The 15,176-nt window shown below is 35.0% G+C and overlaps 2 protein-coding genes across 2 annotated transcripts; one reads left to right on the top strand and one right to left on the bottom strand.

The window, feature by feature from the left end:
- Positions 1-12,020: 12,020 nt before the first annotated feature.
- Positions 12,021-12,623, top strand: LOC136805617 (uncharacterized). Its single transcript, XM_067062190.1, has one exon. It carries the CDS (start codon positions 12,021-12,023, stop codon positions 12,621-12,623), a length of 603 nt encoding a protein of 200 aa, XP_066918291.1.
- Positions 12,293-14,906, bottom strand: LOC136805588 (uncharacterized; the record flags this gene model as incomplete). Its single annotated transcript, XM_067062157.1, is given in 5 exon segments — positions 12,293-13,384; positions 13,649-13,855; positions 13,992-14,204; positions 14,323-14,448; positions 14,569-14,906. Coding segments are annotated over 5 exon segments (1,591 nt in total), but the record flags the coding sequence as incomplete, so codon positions are not given.
- Between the last annotated feature and the right edge of the window lie 270 nt (positions 14,907-15,176).

The raw sequence follows: 15,176 nt of genomic DNA, 5'->3' as shown, positions 1-15,176 counted from the left end.
TAAGCAAAAAAACAATATATTTTGCAATATCCACTTTTTTGCTTGGAAAAGCTTAATGCACGCCAACTAGCCTTTGGGCTTTATGTAGACTAGAGTCTATTTTTGGCTGAACTTTGCTTTTTGACCTAACTTTTTTTGCTCATGAAATATTGTCAAAATCAACACAAAATTCATAAATTATTTCTATATCAAGAAAATATTTTTTGAATTTTGTATCAAAGCCCGGGCAGTACGGCTAGATACACTACTAGGTCAAAAAACATTGATTAGGCCCATGTTCAATGTATTTTCTCGACTGTCATCAAGTTTTATTGACTGTCAATTGTAAATTATTGACAAGAAATTGTTTGCATTGACCATCAATATTTCCTTTATTACAGTCAATGATTTGTATTGACAGTCAATTATTTTGTTGCCAGCTGTCAATGTAAGTAATGAATGGTCAATGCAAAAAATTGACTGTCAATATTGACAGTCAATATATTCTTTTGGTTTTCAAGAAAATTGATTGACAGTCAGTGTTAAGTATTTTTTGTCAATAATTTTATTTTAACAGTCAATAAAACTTGCTGACAGTCAATTAAAAGCGTTGAACATGGGCCAAATCAATGTTTTTTGACCTAGTAGTGATAGTTCGAAGGAGTCCACTGTGCTAAAAGAAATTCACGAAGTTTTTTAGTTTTTAGACTTTAATATTAACACAAAATAAAAGTAACAACCGGTATTACTTCAAAATAACAAAAGAAAGTAAAACACGTAGTGTTGGAAAAATAATATAGTATCAAAAGATAATGAAAAACCTTACTAGGTTAACTTAAAGTTTTCATGAACAAATGTACAGTTAAGATAAAAATCTATAAAACAAGTATCGTAACAAATGATAAAAAACTATGAAAAAAAAAGGTTTCTTAGTAATGTGGGGCTTCTGTTAACAGTTAAATCTCATCCTCAGAATAAATGCATAATGTTTCAACAAAAACAAAGTGACAATGAAAAGGACCAATATTTAGTAATTTCTTTGTAATCTAATAACCTATTAATCTTTCCTAGTTGCAATTTGATGTTTTGGCTGAAAGTAGTCAAAAATTATAAAAATACATTATATACAAGAATACCTACTCAAAAAGGGAAACTGAAGTATGTACAAGCAAAATATATACATTTTAAAAGTGCAGTTTTACATCAGAAGCAGTCAGACTCCTTCAACTTTCAAAATTGATTTTGTCATTGGATCAAAGGTTACTTTTATTGTATCAGGTTTCTCATAAAAAAAACAACTTTCATAAGTATCGTGGTAGTCGGAAACAAGGGTCTCTTTTGTTTCAATGTTCATTGCCGGCAAGGTCATGGATAATTTGACTAATGCAAACACTTTGTTGACCTGAATAGAACATTTATTACATTGAAATTTACCCTCTTCATTTAAATGGCTTCGCAGTTGGTATTTGTTGGGTGCATGCTTGTTAACTTTCAAGAATTTTTATGCAAATAAATGTTTGTAGAAAAATAAGATGATTTAGTATTTGACTTACATGACTTAAACATCAACTAACTCTTTTTCTAGACTTTTTAGAACCTAGACAAATCAAAGTGCCACAAACATAAATTTTCATAGTACATTTCAAAATTTTGATACAAGTTATCTTTTGTAAGGAAAAATATAATCTCAGAAATAAAACTTGTGATCAATTTTTATTTTTCAAAATGACATTTATTTTTCATTGTAATAGGGATATTTTAAACTTATGTCATATTTCTTATTTAAAGAATTGTCCAGATTTTGAAATTATCATGAACGATGTTTTAGCATTTTGAGTTTTATTTATAAGTTTGATCTGAAAGTTTTAAGTCCTTTCCTTTCACCTACTTTTCCACATTGAAGGACACACAACAAGATGAACATACTTATAAGAAATCTCTCAGAGGTACTTTCTGGTACTTTTCAAGTTTACTTAAAAAGGCAATCACTAATTACAACAATGATTTTGTGAAAGTTTTATGGGTTATCTGTTGAATTCACAGTAGCTTATTGAAATGCCGTTGTTTTCACATATATATTCTATCTTAAACTTAGTCAACATTTTTGTAAAGCTCTCAAAAAAGTAACATTGTCTAACTCAGGCCCTGTAAGTGGTTCTGAAACGAAAATTCTCTTTTCCCTCTATTCTACGATCTCTCTGATACAGTCTAATAAAACCTGTTTTTCTGGTCTATGCACTTCAAAGAAATACCGACAGAGTTGTAGATTTAACGAAAAGGCCTCACGCATCAATTAACACTTTTAAAAGATTATTTAATAAACAAAATCTTATTCTTGTAAACATTCTTTTAAAGGGGAAAACTATTTTTAAAAAAAGTCGTAAAAAAGGCGCTCAAACAACAGTATGAGGGTGATAAAGGGGTTGGAAATAGTGATAATTTACTGATGTTTAACACCAACCACTATTCATTTTATCCGAAAATAGTTCTTTTGCCTACCCTACATATGTAAAGTGAAGAAACTTTAGAAAACTGCTATATATTTAAAAAATGTTGGGGCCAAATTACGTATTTAGTCATTATTTACACTGAAATCAGAAGTCTATAAATCTTTTAAAATAGCATTCAAAATTTTCAAATTATTAACAATGTTTAAGAATGATAAATCTTTTATTTCTTTATAATCGAAATTGTAAAGGCAGGCCACTGCCAACAAAACCTTTAATCCAAACTTGGTGAAACGAGAATCGACTCAATTGAATCAACATAAAACATTATATTTTCCAATAGGTGAAAAACTGTGATTTCACCACGTACGCTCTCTGAGCATAGCTCAGATTGTTGACTGTTGACTGTTTCATTCGAGGACTACTTTTCTAATCTGCAAGCAGTCTGCAGACTAAAGTAATCTGCAAGCAACCTGCGACAAAAGGCAATCTGCAGGCAATCCTCTGAACAATCTGCAAGCGATCCGCTGAACAATCTGCAAACCTATCTGCAGAACAATCTGCAAAACAGTCTACATGTAGTCTGCAGAGTAGGTTGCAAATGAAACATTGCAGTTTGGCACTTTGTGGACTACTAGCAGATTACCTGTGGATTGCAAAAATTTTCTTAAGGGTATTCAGCTCAAATATTTGATACCTGTCTAAAGTTCAAAGCCTGAAATTCAATAAAAGGTAGCTTTTCTATCAAAAACAATCCTGGGGAAATTAGAATAGATGTAGGTATCTAAAGAAACCATCAAACCCCTTTTCAGACCTTTAAAAAAAATGGTGTTGCGGACAGGTCATTTCATTGCGGACAGGTCATTTCATTGCGGACGGGACATAATTTTAACTGCCCATAGAAACCTGGCCAAGTTAGCAATCTTTCTGGAATAACCTTTAAAAGATGTCTTTCCCTAACAACACCTTTATGTAGCAAACTCAGGAAAGTATTTGCTTAACCCACTGTTCAGATAAAAGATGATATATGGTAGGGGGGCCAGTGGAAATTTTAAATTGGTTTGATCCAAATGAAACCAGGTTTTTCTAAAAGCCCTTTCCGTTAGAAAAACAATGAGGGGTCACCCAACTTCATAGCTCAAGCGGTTCTCAAGATATGCTTGTTCAAAGTTGCCTAAAATTTGCTTTTTTGGTACAATTTAGGAATAAGTCTACAACCTTTTATAAGCCAAACCCCAATATAGAACGGCGCCAAAAGAAGCTTTCTACAAATTCAATTCAATACAAAAATTAATAGATCTTTCCATCCAATGAAGCTTTTGACCTCAAATTTTCAGGAGCTCCTCAACTATTTCACCTGTAGATTTTTTGTAATCAATACCTATTCAAAGCATATTTAAAGTGCATAAATTATGGAATAATGAGTTCAATTATTAAAAAAATTAATAAAAAATCAGGAAAATGGCTATAACTTCATTTAAGATGACTGTTTTTTGTATAAATTTTCAGAGATGCTTCACATACACAAAAAATCACCATTAATTAACGCAAAACGACATTCTAGGAGATAATTTATGCGAAATAAAAGAAAATGAAGTTAATTTCAGTTCTGCTGCCCGCTTTACACTCATATTTTCACATACCTAAAAGGTTTCTCGCAGAAACATTTTCACACAAAAAATCACTATCAATTAACGCAAAACGACATTCTAGGAGATAATTTATGCGAAATATAAGAAAATGAAGTTAATTTCAGTTCTGCTGCCCGCTTTACACCCATATTTTCAGAGATGCTTCACATACCTAAAAGGTTTCTCACAGAAACATTTTCACACAAAAAATCACCATTAATTAACGCAAAACGATATTCTAGGAGATAATTTATGCGAAATATAAGAAAATGAAGTTAATTGCAGTTCTGCTGCCCGCTTTACACCCATATTTTCAGAGATGCTTCACATACCTAAAAGGTTTCTCACAGAAACATTTTCACACAAAAAATCACCATTAATTAACGCAAAACGACATTCTAGGAGATAATTTATGCGAAATATAAGAAAATGAAGTTAATTTCAGTTCTGCTGCCCGCTTTACACTCATATTCTATTAGGACATTCTTGTTAAATTATGTGTAATTTAGGCAAAAACAAAAAATTACTCAAACCTTTGCTATAGTGACTGCTTTTCTCTTAAAATTCCAGAATAGCTCTATAAAAGCAAAATGAATAAAACAAACATCTTGTGTAAGAAAGCTCCCGTTAATTTGTATTTTCTATATTCTAATCACCTCTTTATTTAATTTTCAGGATCCTGGTCCAGCACAATAATAGGAATACTAAGTGTTCATGCAATACTGATAAACCATTTCTCCAGCAATGATTGAATGAATTTAATTCAACACATCCATCATGTACTCCATTTCAGTTATATTTTTTCTCTAAAAACAAATTATGAAAAAAGTGCATTATAACATATCAATAAAGAACTTGTAGAATCAATTGTTTATTTTTGTGAAAAATCGAAATGAAGGTCAAAACGTTTTAGCTTTGTGTTCAAAATAATCACTCTAGTATATTAACTTTTTAAATCAAGATTTTTTTAATTTGTGAAGTGTTCAAAAATTACCCCATAAAAAGCATAAGCATTTTGTCCCATTTAAAAAGCATCTTAAGAGTAAAAGACAGAAAGAAACATTAGTATTACGATATGTGAATGTTTTTGCTGCAAAAAATATTTTCTAAAAATCTCTTGAAATATCAATAAATAATGTAACACAATATAACAAAATATAATATATAAAATTCAAAACTTTATGTTATATAGTAAAATGACATAGACAAGTAGGCAAAGACATAACGCATAACTTTTAAGATTTTCATTTTAAAACTGTACATAGAAAGTAAAAAAATACCACTTAAAATCCCTTGAAATGTCATCTTCAGAAATTTTTTTTAAGAAAGTTCAAAAATTATTAAGGACTTCTCCATCCCTTTGAGTTGAATGGGCTTTATATCATTGACGTCAAATACAAAACTGGACGGTTGTCGTCTGAAAAATGCACAAAGATGGCGGAAAAAATTCAAGAAAATAATCAAAAATCACCATCAATAAACGACTTTTGCAGCCCGTCAAAGTGCATCATAAATGAAGAAAACGCACTAAAAGATACCCTACAATGCAGGAAGTGCCACCGTTTAGTCCATTATCTTTGTACAGAACTGCCACTTTACTAGATCCAGATATGCTTGTCATACAAATCAAGAAGTTTCCAGTGTCAAAACTGCACCAAAATCGCACCACAGGTAATGGAAAAGTATAATTCAAATGAAACATCAAAAATTGAAGGATTCAAAAACGAAATCAAAGCTTGTGAGAATATAATGAAAAGGCAGGACGAAGAAATAAACCATTTCAAAGCACAAGACGTCAATGTTATGGTCAACGAAATGAAAGGAAATATCGACACCAGAATAACCACGCTTGAAAAGAAGATTGAAAGCATCGTCGAAAAGAAAGAAGAGAAAAGACCACCAATGAGCTACGCTAAAATCACATCCAAACACATCGAGAAAAACATTGGAGATGCGATTCGAAAAGAAAAACAGGAGGAGCAGCTGATTCGATCTACAGCACGCAACCTAATTTTTCATGGGATTGATGAATCGACAGATGAAACTGAAGAAGAAACAAAAATCGAGGACGAAGAATTTATCCATGACAAAATTATTGGTCAGCGGCTCCATCTGAGGAATATAAAGATTACCGAGACGCAGCGGATTGGAAAATTTACGAAAGAAAGAGAAGATAAAGCGAGATACCGACCAATTAAAGTCACATTTACGAACGAAGAGGACAAGAACACAGTGTTGCAAGCAATAACAAAAGAAAAAGGCTTTCCTTACCGAGTGACAGAGGATTTGACCAAAAATGAAAGACAGATAATTAAAGAATGGTGTAAGGAAGCCGAAAAAATGAATGCTAAAATCAAGGAAGACAGCACAAAATGGAAAGTCCGGGGGAGCCCGCGAAAAAAACTCTATTTCAAAAAGATCATTGTAAAAAGTACGAGCGGTTTATAGAGGCCCATGTGTCTTCACGGTGGCCTGCAAACCTGTAAAGCTTTATTATTAAAAGAACATGTAATCAAGTTAGGTACAATAAAAGTAACGAAGAAACAAACAGACAGAAAAAACTGAATTGCAGGTTGTTGAATGTCTGCATAATAATATGTAATGTATATAATAATAATTTAAATAGTAAAACGACTCAATTATTCAAGTAGGCAAAGGCACAATGCATGACTCAAGATTTTCATTTTTAAACTGTACATAGAAAGTACAAAAATACCACTTAAAATCCCTTGAAAAGTCATCTTCAGAAAATAATTTTTTGGAAAAGTTCAAAAATTATTAAGAGACTTCTCTATCCTTTTGAGTTATCAATCATCAAATTAAGTACAGTAAAAATGAACAAATGAACAGAAACAAACAGAACAGGAAAAATTATTATAGATTGTTGAATGTCTGCAGCTGCGCAGCTGCTCTCCCATCATACCAACACGCCCATTTGCTTGCCAGTTTCCTCTACCACCTTGACCACGACCACGCCCTCCACGACCACGCCCTCGCCTAGCATAAGGGTGTCCTCTTCCGACCTGCGGATTGCCACCTCTTCCGACCTGCGGATTGCCACCTCTTCGGACCTGCGGATTGCCACCTCTTCCGACCTGCGGATTGCCACCTCTTCTGACCTGCGGATTGCTACCTCTTCCGACCTGCGGATTGCCACCTGCTATTTCATCATCTTCTCCTCCTGCATTGTCTAAATCGTCTAAATCGTCTCCTCCTGGATTGCCCCCTGGATTGTCTAAATCGTCTAAATCGTCTCCTCCTGCATTGTCTAAATCGTCTAAATCGTCTCCTCCTGGATTGTCTAATACGTCTCCTCCTGCATTGTCTAAATCGTCTAAATCGTCTCCTCCTGGATTGTCAAATAGTAATACGTCTTCCTGAATTACCATCTCCGCTGTCACCCCTTCCGGTTCATATTCACCAGCCTTTTGTAAGAAAAAATTCAAAGTTTTCTGAAAATCTAATAAATAATCTGTAGACAGGCAAATTTCCAGAACTTTTCTGCTACCGGATAACGGTGGTAGAAACTCAATCTTTGCTTGAATTTTGAAACTCAATCTTTATATTAATAGTATAACGCGTATGTCATTTTGTTTTCTGTTTTCTGTCTGTGTGTCACTTTCGATTTCGCAAGCAATGTTTTGTTCTTTTAAAAGATGACTTTTGCTTCTTGCTCCACAAATGTGTTAAATCAGATTCGCGCCGTTTTATAAAGACTTTGTTTTGATTGATAGATTAGACTTTTTCTTTTTTTTATTTCTTTTCTTTTGTTTTATATTTTCGAATGTAATTAACGACCTATTTGATTTGAGACATTCGAATTCTTTTCAAAACAAAAGAAAATCTTTTAAACAGAATCTGTTAAAGAAAAGAACAAATATAAAATAAAACATAAGAATCACAAGACAAGTTTGTTAGAACAACAGCAACATTAAAAATACATTCAAAAGGCGGTAAAAACTGGAGTTCTTTCTTCGTAAAAAAAGGACCTTTAAACATCTATGTCGATAATTATTTTGCTGTAAATCTAAGTCATTGTTGAATTTGAAAAGTTATCGAAGTTATGACGAAGTTATTTTATAAAAAGCACCATAAAATTGCTGCCTTCCGGGGGGACTATGGTTGCGAGCTGACTTTCGGCCCTGCCCCTTGGACCCTTAGCAGAATAAAGAGGAGAAGAAACAAGGGATATTGTGTGAATTTTAATTCACTTTTTGGGACTAATTTCACCAAATTTCTATCTTTCTGGGGCAAAAAGTTAAAATTTTCCTATTTTTCCGATTCTTAGTGGGACTGAAGTTTGATTTTCCGATTTTTCAAACTGCCATGTTTCAAAAAAGGCACCTTTAAGCCCGGCATATACCAATACCCTTCCTTCTCTTGCCTAAGCACCCCCCGGGCTGCCTTTTTTCGACGAATCGTGTGTCATGTCTATTATTTCACTCCGCTTATCTTGACATCAAAGTTTTCCTAAACATCAAGAAATACGGCAAATATAACGCGAGCGAAGCGAGAAAAAAAATCTAATTGCAGAGCCGTCTCGGACGTCGCTGGTCGCCGGTATGGTGTAATTTGGGAATGGCGCCCTTTCTGCTTTCTGATCATTTTTGCCACAAAAATATTTTTCAAAATATGGTTAAAAGATACGTCACCCGGGAGGGATAGAGTCAAACTTTGAAGAGAATTCTTCCCTTTAATTTTGATTTCATCGTGTTTAAGGGGTGTTAAAGCCACCTTCCCAACATCCAAAGGACTTTAAATGCGTTCAGCAAACAGCTAAACCGGCGTGCGACGCCGGGTACCGGCTAGTCCTAATTATTGTACATGGGCCATGAGAATCATGAAAAAATACTAACATATGCCACGGTGGCATCAGAATCTGCCGGTGATGCAGGTGGTGCAGGTGGTGGTGGGATATTTAACCCAAGTAGTTGGTCCAAAATACTTCCAGATGGGGGGATCCTGTTGGCCATTTTTGTTTTCATATATTTATTTATCTTGCTATGAAATGAAGGAAAAAAGTAGGATGAATGAGACTAACACATAACTAGACAAAGAATTTAAGGCTCAATTAGATTTGAAGCTAAACCAGAAAGAGAGAGAGATGGTGAGAGAGAGAGAGCACAAATGTGACTCCCCAAGCGATTTGAAGTACATAAAAGTCCGATCGGTAAAAAGACCTATCTTCTTTGGCCTCTACTCGACCGGTCTTTTGACCTTTTGGGCCGCTCGGATATTGAAGAAGGCCGATGCGAGGACGCTTATTAAAAGCGGCCACAGTGAAGCGGCCACATAGTAAGTTTTAAGCCGCTAACAGCGGCCCTTAGAGGACATTAGCGGCCCTTAGCGAACATTAGCGGCCCTTAGCTGCCATTAGCGGCCCTAAGCGGCCATTAGCGGCCATTAGCGGCCCTTAGCTTTGTTTTTCAATTTACTTTCATTTTCAAGTACATTTGGAACAAAGAAAGATTTTTTCAGAGATCAAAAAGTGCAAAACAAAAAAAAAGATAAAGGAAGGGCGCTCAAAATAAAAAGGACCTAAGAAGCCATCAAATGTTGTAAATAAAATAAAATGATTGCTTCCCCAGTAGAGGAGAGGGAAAGCTTCCAAAAGGGCATCTCGCAGGCTTTGCTTTCTTATAAGCTCCTGATTTGTCACAAGCTCCTGATCTGTGACGTTTCGAATGTTTGATGCAACTTTTAGAATGCGAGAGAAAAAAAAAAAGTTCAGTAAAAGTTGGTAAAAGTTCACGTGATAACACGAAGGAAAGCAAGCAGAGGGAGCTCAATGTAAACAAAGTTTTAGTAAATGTCTGCACTCTGCTTCGTTTCGTTGTGGGTCATGCTGGGCTTGGCTGAACCTCGAGATATTTGGTCTCTCGAGACATTTTTCTTGCTTTCCAAATCTATATTATGATTTGAAAAGAAATGTAAGAGAGCAAAGTATTTCGCTATTCAAAAATACTAGATAAACAAATTCAGAATCTGTAAGTAGTTAAAGGAACAATTTTTTTAGGATAACCCTGTCTCACCACGAACGATCCTTTTGTTAATATCCCCGTCTCAGTCAGTGGAATTCTCAATTTTTATTTTAGACAATGTAAAATTCTTTATAGCCGAAATTTGGTAAAACTTTAACTGAATTCCACAAGCTTAAGCCAAATTCAATAATTACTTTTACTGAATTTAGTTAAACTTTCTACCGAAGCGATTCGGTTAAACAGCCGAATTTAACCGAAACCATTTAACCGAAATTCGGTTATATTTTTGAGAAGATCCCTAAGATATAAGCGAAAAAGGATTAATTGATCAAATACAAGGATTAAATAATCGAATATGGGAGATTAAAAATAATCGACTATAGGAAATTAAATAGTCGAATCATTAATCGAACTTCATAAACGAAAATCGATTATATTTTTGAGAAGATCCCTAAAGAAGGCTGCTAATAGGCCGCTGGCCGCTAAATAAGCCACTGGCCGCTAAATAAGCTGCTGGCCGCTAAATAGGCCGCTGGCCGCTAAATAGACCGCTGGCCGCTTGGCCGGTCTCTCGATCAAGAAAAAGCCTCTTGGCCGCTTCATGGTCGATCTTCTAAAATGTTAGGCCGCTTGAGATTTCACTTCGCCCGAGACCGGTCTTTTACCCGCTTTAGCCGATCGGACTTTTGTGTACTTCAAATCGCTTGGGGAGTCACAAATGACATCGAGCTTAGTTGACCAAAACATGAGAAAACTGCCCCTCCATGCAGCTCCCTAGTCCACCACGCCAACAAAATTATTGGTGGTCCTTCAGGTAGGGTTAAAGTGGTAGGGATTAACAATGAATTTACAAAATTTGGGGCTGTGTTTAAATACTGTATGAATGTTATGCACCAAACTCCTCTTTAGATGGATCTCTATTTCATCGATACTTTTAAAAATCTATTTTAAAGTATCACCTTGCTTTTCTGAAGAGCTCACCATGACATCACCATGAAATTTGAATCATTATTGCTTGTTAATTTGACAAGCATTGCTTAATGTATTTTTATTTCTTTAATCATAGGTGATTTTAAAAGAAAGTCAAGATTCATTTATTTGTATCTCTTTACAGAGAAAATATGATAGAGAAACCAAAATGACTGAGTTGGTGGGATAAAATGGTTCCCTTTTCAAATATTTTAAAAACTTGTGTGTGGCCACCAAATTTAGAAATTCATTATTGTAACCTCACTACACATTCAAGAAACCTTACACGCCCATTCAAATATGATTCTATCAAAGGCTCTAAGAAATATTCTTTCTCTGCAATCTCATCTTCACTCTCCTCATTCAGTTCATAATAGACAAAGAAATCAGGGGGTGCAGAATTTTTACTTTCGAAATCAATATCAGCAACTCCAGCTTCCCACCATTTATCAATGTTGTCTTCCTCATAAAGGACTTGTATTTTAGAATCAATGAAATCTGAGGAAACAATACTAGCAAGAATCAAGTCACCACTTAGAAAGTCCTCATAAAGGTTTGAAATACATGTATCATTACCCTCTGAGTCAGAAACATGATATTTAATGAGAAATTTAGGGTTTTTAAAGGGATCCTCCGGTCATTTTTTAAGTTTGGCTTTTAAGTTTCGTTTTATGAATATAAGAAGGAAAATCTATTTCATAAAACGTAAAAATCTATTATAGAGTCATAAATGAAATTTTAAAACAGTCGAAACTTCATAAAAAGATTATCTGTTCGACCTTCCCTTCCAATCAGCTGAATCAAAATGGTGTGTATGTGACGTCACTTGTTGCCCTCTCTTCTTTTATAATTTGCTTAACAGAATTGAAAGCTTCAGATTTTTCAAGTCTTTTTTCTCTTTTCTTGTCTAGTGAGAAATGTTATCTTTCTTTCAATTCTTCTCCCTTCTGTGAACGGTTGAAACTTTTCCTTGTCAAAAATATTATCCTAGGAAAATGGAAGGTAGAAAAATAATGGGTTTTCAGTTCCAGCCAACTCGAAGCGGGGAGAAAACGACTACCACTAGTAAATCGTTGACTACACCAGAAAATAGGACAAATCAACAAGATCAGTCAGAAATAATAGGGAGATCTGAAAGAAATGATTGGTGTAAATGTGATAGATGTAGTGTTATGACCGCCTACGGTTTCTTGGAGGAGGATGAATGTATTTGCTGCCACGAGATAATTAAGAAAGCCGATCCATATTATGCTACGGAGAGAAATAAATGCGCAACTCAACATCCTGATTTCACTAAATTTATTCTTGATGAATCTTATCTGTACATGGGTTTGGTTAGTTTACATGATTTATTCAGTGATTACTTGCCTCCACGTGACAAAGCTACTACAAGAAATTATCGATATGCCGCGTATAGACATTTCACTTGGTGGGCTAATAGCAAAGGAAAAAAGAATGTCCGCAGAAGATTACCAGCTTGTGTGCTAAGAACTATAAGGGAGCGATTTCCCGCTCCTGATGGTGTATACGTAGGATTCAAGGCAGGGGTAGCTACTGCAGAGAGCCGTATGTCATCATGGAGATTAGTCGAAGAGGAAGAAGAACTCGATGAATAAAAAAGCTGAATTATATTAGACAAATTTTCATGGAATAAAAAAACAAAATGAAATCTATTGATTATCTTTCACTGCCATTCTGGAAAACTTTGTAGAGCGTTCGATAGTTTCTTCTCTAGCAGGCCTTTCAGCAGGTGTAACGTAAAGCCGCTTTCTCTTTGTCGTGAACTTCCTATTTCCAGCTGCGACTGTGTGGTGGCACCTAACAGCAATGTCTCGAAGGAAGTCGTATGATTTATCCTTTTTGACCTGCTTTGCCACAAACCGTTTAGAGTATTTGTGGTAGGCAATCTTGAATCGCCTTACCAATTTTCCCTCTTTGAGCGTTTGCTTTTGTTCCCTATTAATATTAAGGTTGTGGTCTAGGGCAGCAAGCATCATGCCACATTCCATTTTATCCTGCTCGTAAAAAATAGATTTGGGCAGGTACCTTATCTTCAGTGCATGGAAAACCTCTAAGTGCGTTGTAAAAACGTTTAAATTGAGCTTGCGAAGATCTTTTTGGAATTCCGCGTTAAAGATAATCTTCTTCAAGGCTTCGTGCGGTTTGGATCCTGCCTTTAGCCAATCATACTGATGTGATTTGTCATGGGGAGGGCAACTTGTGCAGTGGTTTCCAGGAAATTCGTGTCTGTCAACAATGCGATGAATCACACTGTTAAACCGCTCTGCCAGCTCTTCTCCGTTTTGGTTGCAATTTTGAGCCGCCCAATACAAATGATTGACTATCATTGTAGCCCAATCTGCCAGCTTCTCGTATCCTGTAGATGGAAAGAAATTATATATATTGAAAGTTGTATCAGTGAGATTAAACACTAGGATTGTTGCAGTCTGAAGCGTGTATGTGTTGGTATGTACGTAAACAAAATCTAAGAATACAGGGCAGAATCTTGTATCCAGTAGACAGTACATTTGATCCTTACGACGTATCTATTACCCTTCTGATTAACCTTAATTACCTATCTCTTGGCGGCTGAGTGATAATCTAAGCATGGAATGTCATTTGGCGTCTAAGTAAAGAATACCTTTCTTCTTTGAAGCTTTGATGATTTTTTTCGACAATCCTTTAGCCATATGCCATGGATCGAATTGGTGAATCAGCCAATTGAAAAGGGGATCAGTTGCCATAAGCTTCTTGATTTGCGTGTGTCGATCAGTTGAAATCACAGCGAGATCGATTAGTTCTTCTACCAACTGTACAATTGATCTAATAAATCCTTCTTTCTCCATCCCTGAAAATAAAATAAACTTTTAGTGAATATATGCTATCTATCAAAATTAATTTCAATGCTACCTGAAGATATTAAAACGAATTTACATCACAAAAATTAAGACAATAATTATTCTGAAAACTAGATTTGTTATAACCTTGCGAGTTTTTGCATTCCACCTTGAAATCCAAAATTTTGTTTGTGTCTACATCCATCGACGTAACGGTGCAATATGTGGCATTATATCCAGGGCTATCACACTGTCCATCCACACTAATTGAAACAGGCTTTCCTCTAGAGTTAACTTCTTCGACCAAATTCCCTCTATGTTCTTTCCATGTTTCATGCACTTCCGGGAAAAGATGTTTACCTAAAAAGAAAAGTATTCTGTCAATCGTTCTGCCGAGAATGAGTGATTGTGATATGTTTATTGTCAAGAGACAAGATTGTTAGGTTCCAAAGAATTTCAGCAACAAAAAAATTCTTACCCCTCAGATCGAAGAAGGTAGTTTTTTCCATTATTTTTAAGTTCAATGCATGTGCAAATCGTTTGAATTTGGGATATGATATCCCGGACAATTCGATAGCAGATGTAACCATCAGATTGCCTATTCCTGAAAAGAAAAATTTATGGACGTTGACAAAGATATTTAAAAAAGGTTTCATGATTTTCTTAGCTGACATTTTTTCTTGAGTGAATAAAGACCTGATTAAATTCTTTGGATAAAACATACCTTTTAAACTTTTAGCTTTGGGTTGTGAGGACCACGTGGTTAAACAGCCGTTCAAGCATTCCATTTTCACGTTGTACTGCGTGCCTTGTAACTCTGAAACTTCATGTTTGATTACTGTTTCGTCACATTTCATACAAGTCTTCATCAGCTTTTTCAATTGACTTTCATACACAAAGAGAACTCGATCTTTCTTAAAATTGTACGGTATCTTCGATGCACGATACAGCAGAGGTTCATCATCATCTCCATCAGAATCTTTTTGATTTGGGTCAAAGTCCGGATCGATTTCTTCGCTCTTCTCTAACGACTTTTTCAGCCAAGAATCTTCTGGAGTTTCACTAAAGTAAAGAAAAGTTACAAATATGAACTAAACACTTTGTTGTGAGAATAGTGTCTATAAGAATATATCAGTGTGATAATGGACTAAATTGTAAGAATACCTAAAGAATGTCTCTAGGGTGAGAATTTTAGCCGTTTTTTGGCCCAAATTTGCCCCCCAAATTTTTTTTCGAAAATCGGGCTCCGTCACATTCGAGGGTTTATAGTTACACATCTTTGTGCAAAAAATCAGAAAAAACAAATGTACCAATCACGAGGAAAGCTAATAA

This window comes from Clytia hemisphaerica, unplaced genomic scaffold (assembly GCF_902728285.1).
Source record: "Clytia hemisphaerica strain Z4C2 unplaced genomic scaffold, Clytia hemisphaerica genome assembly, whole genome shotgun sequence".
Classification (NCBI taxonomy): Eukaryota; Metazoa; Cnidaria; class Hydrozoa; order Leptothecata; family Clytiidae; genus Clytia; species Clytia hemisphaerica.
This window is presented reverse-complemented; position numbering and strand designations above follow the sequence as displayed.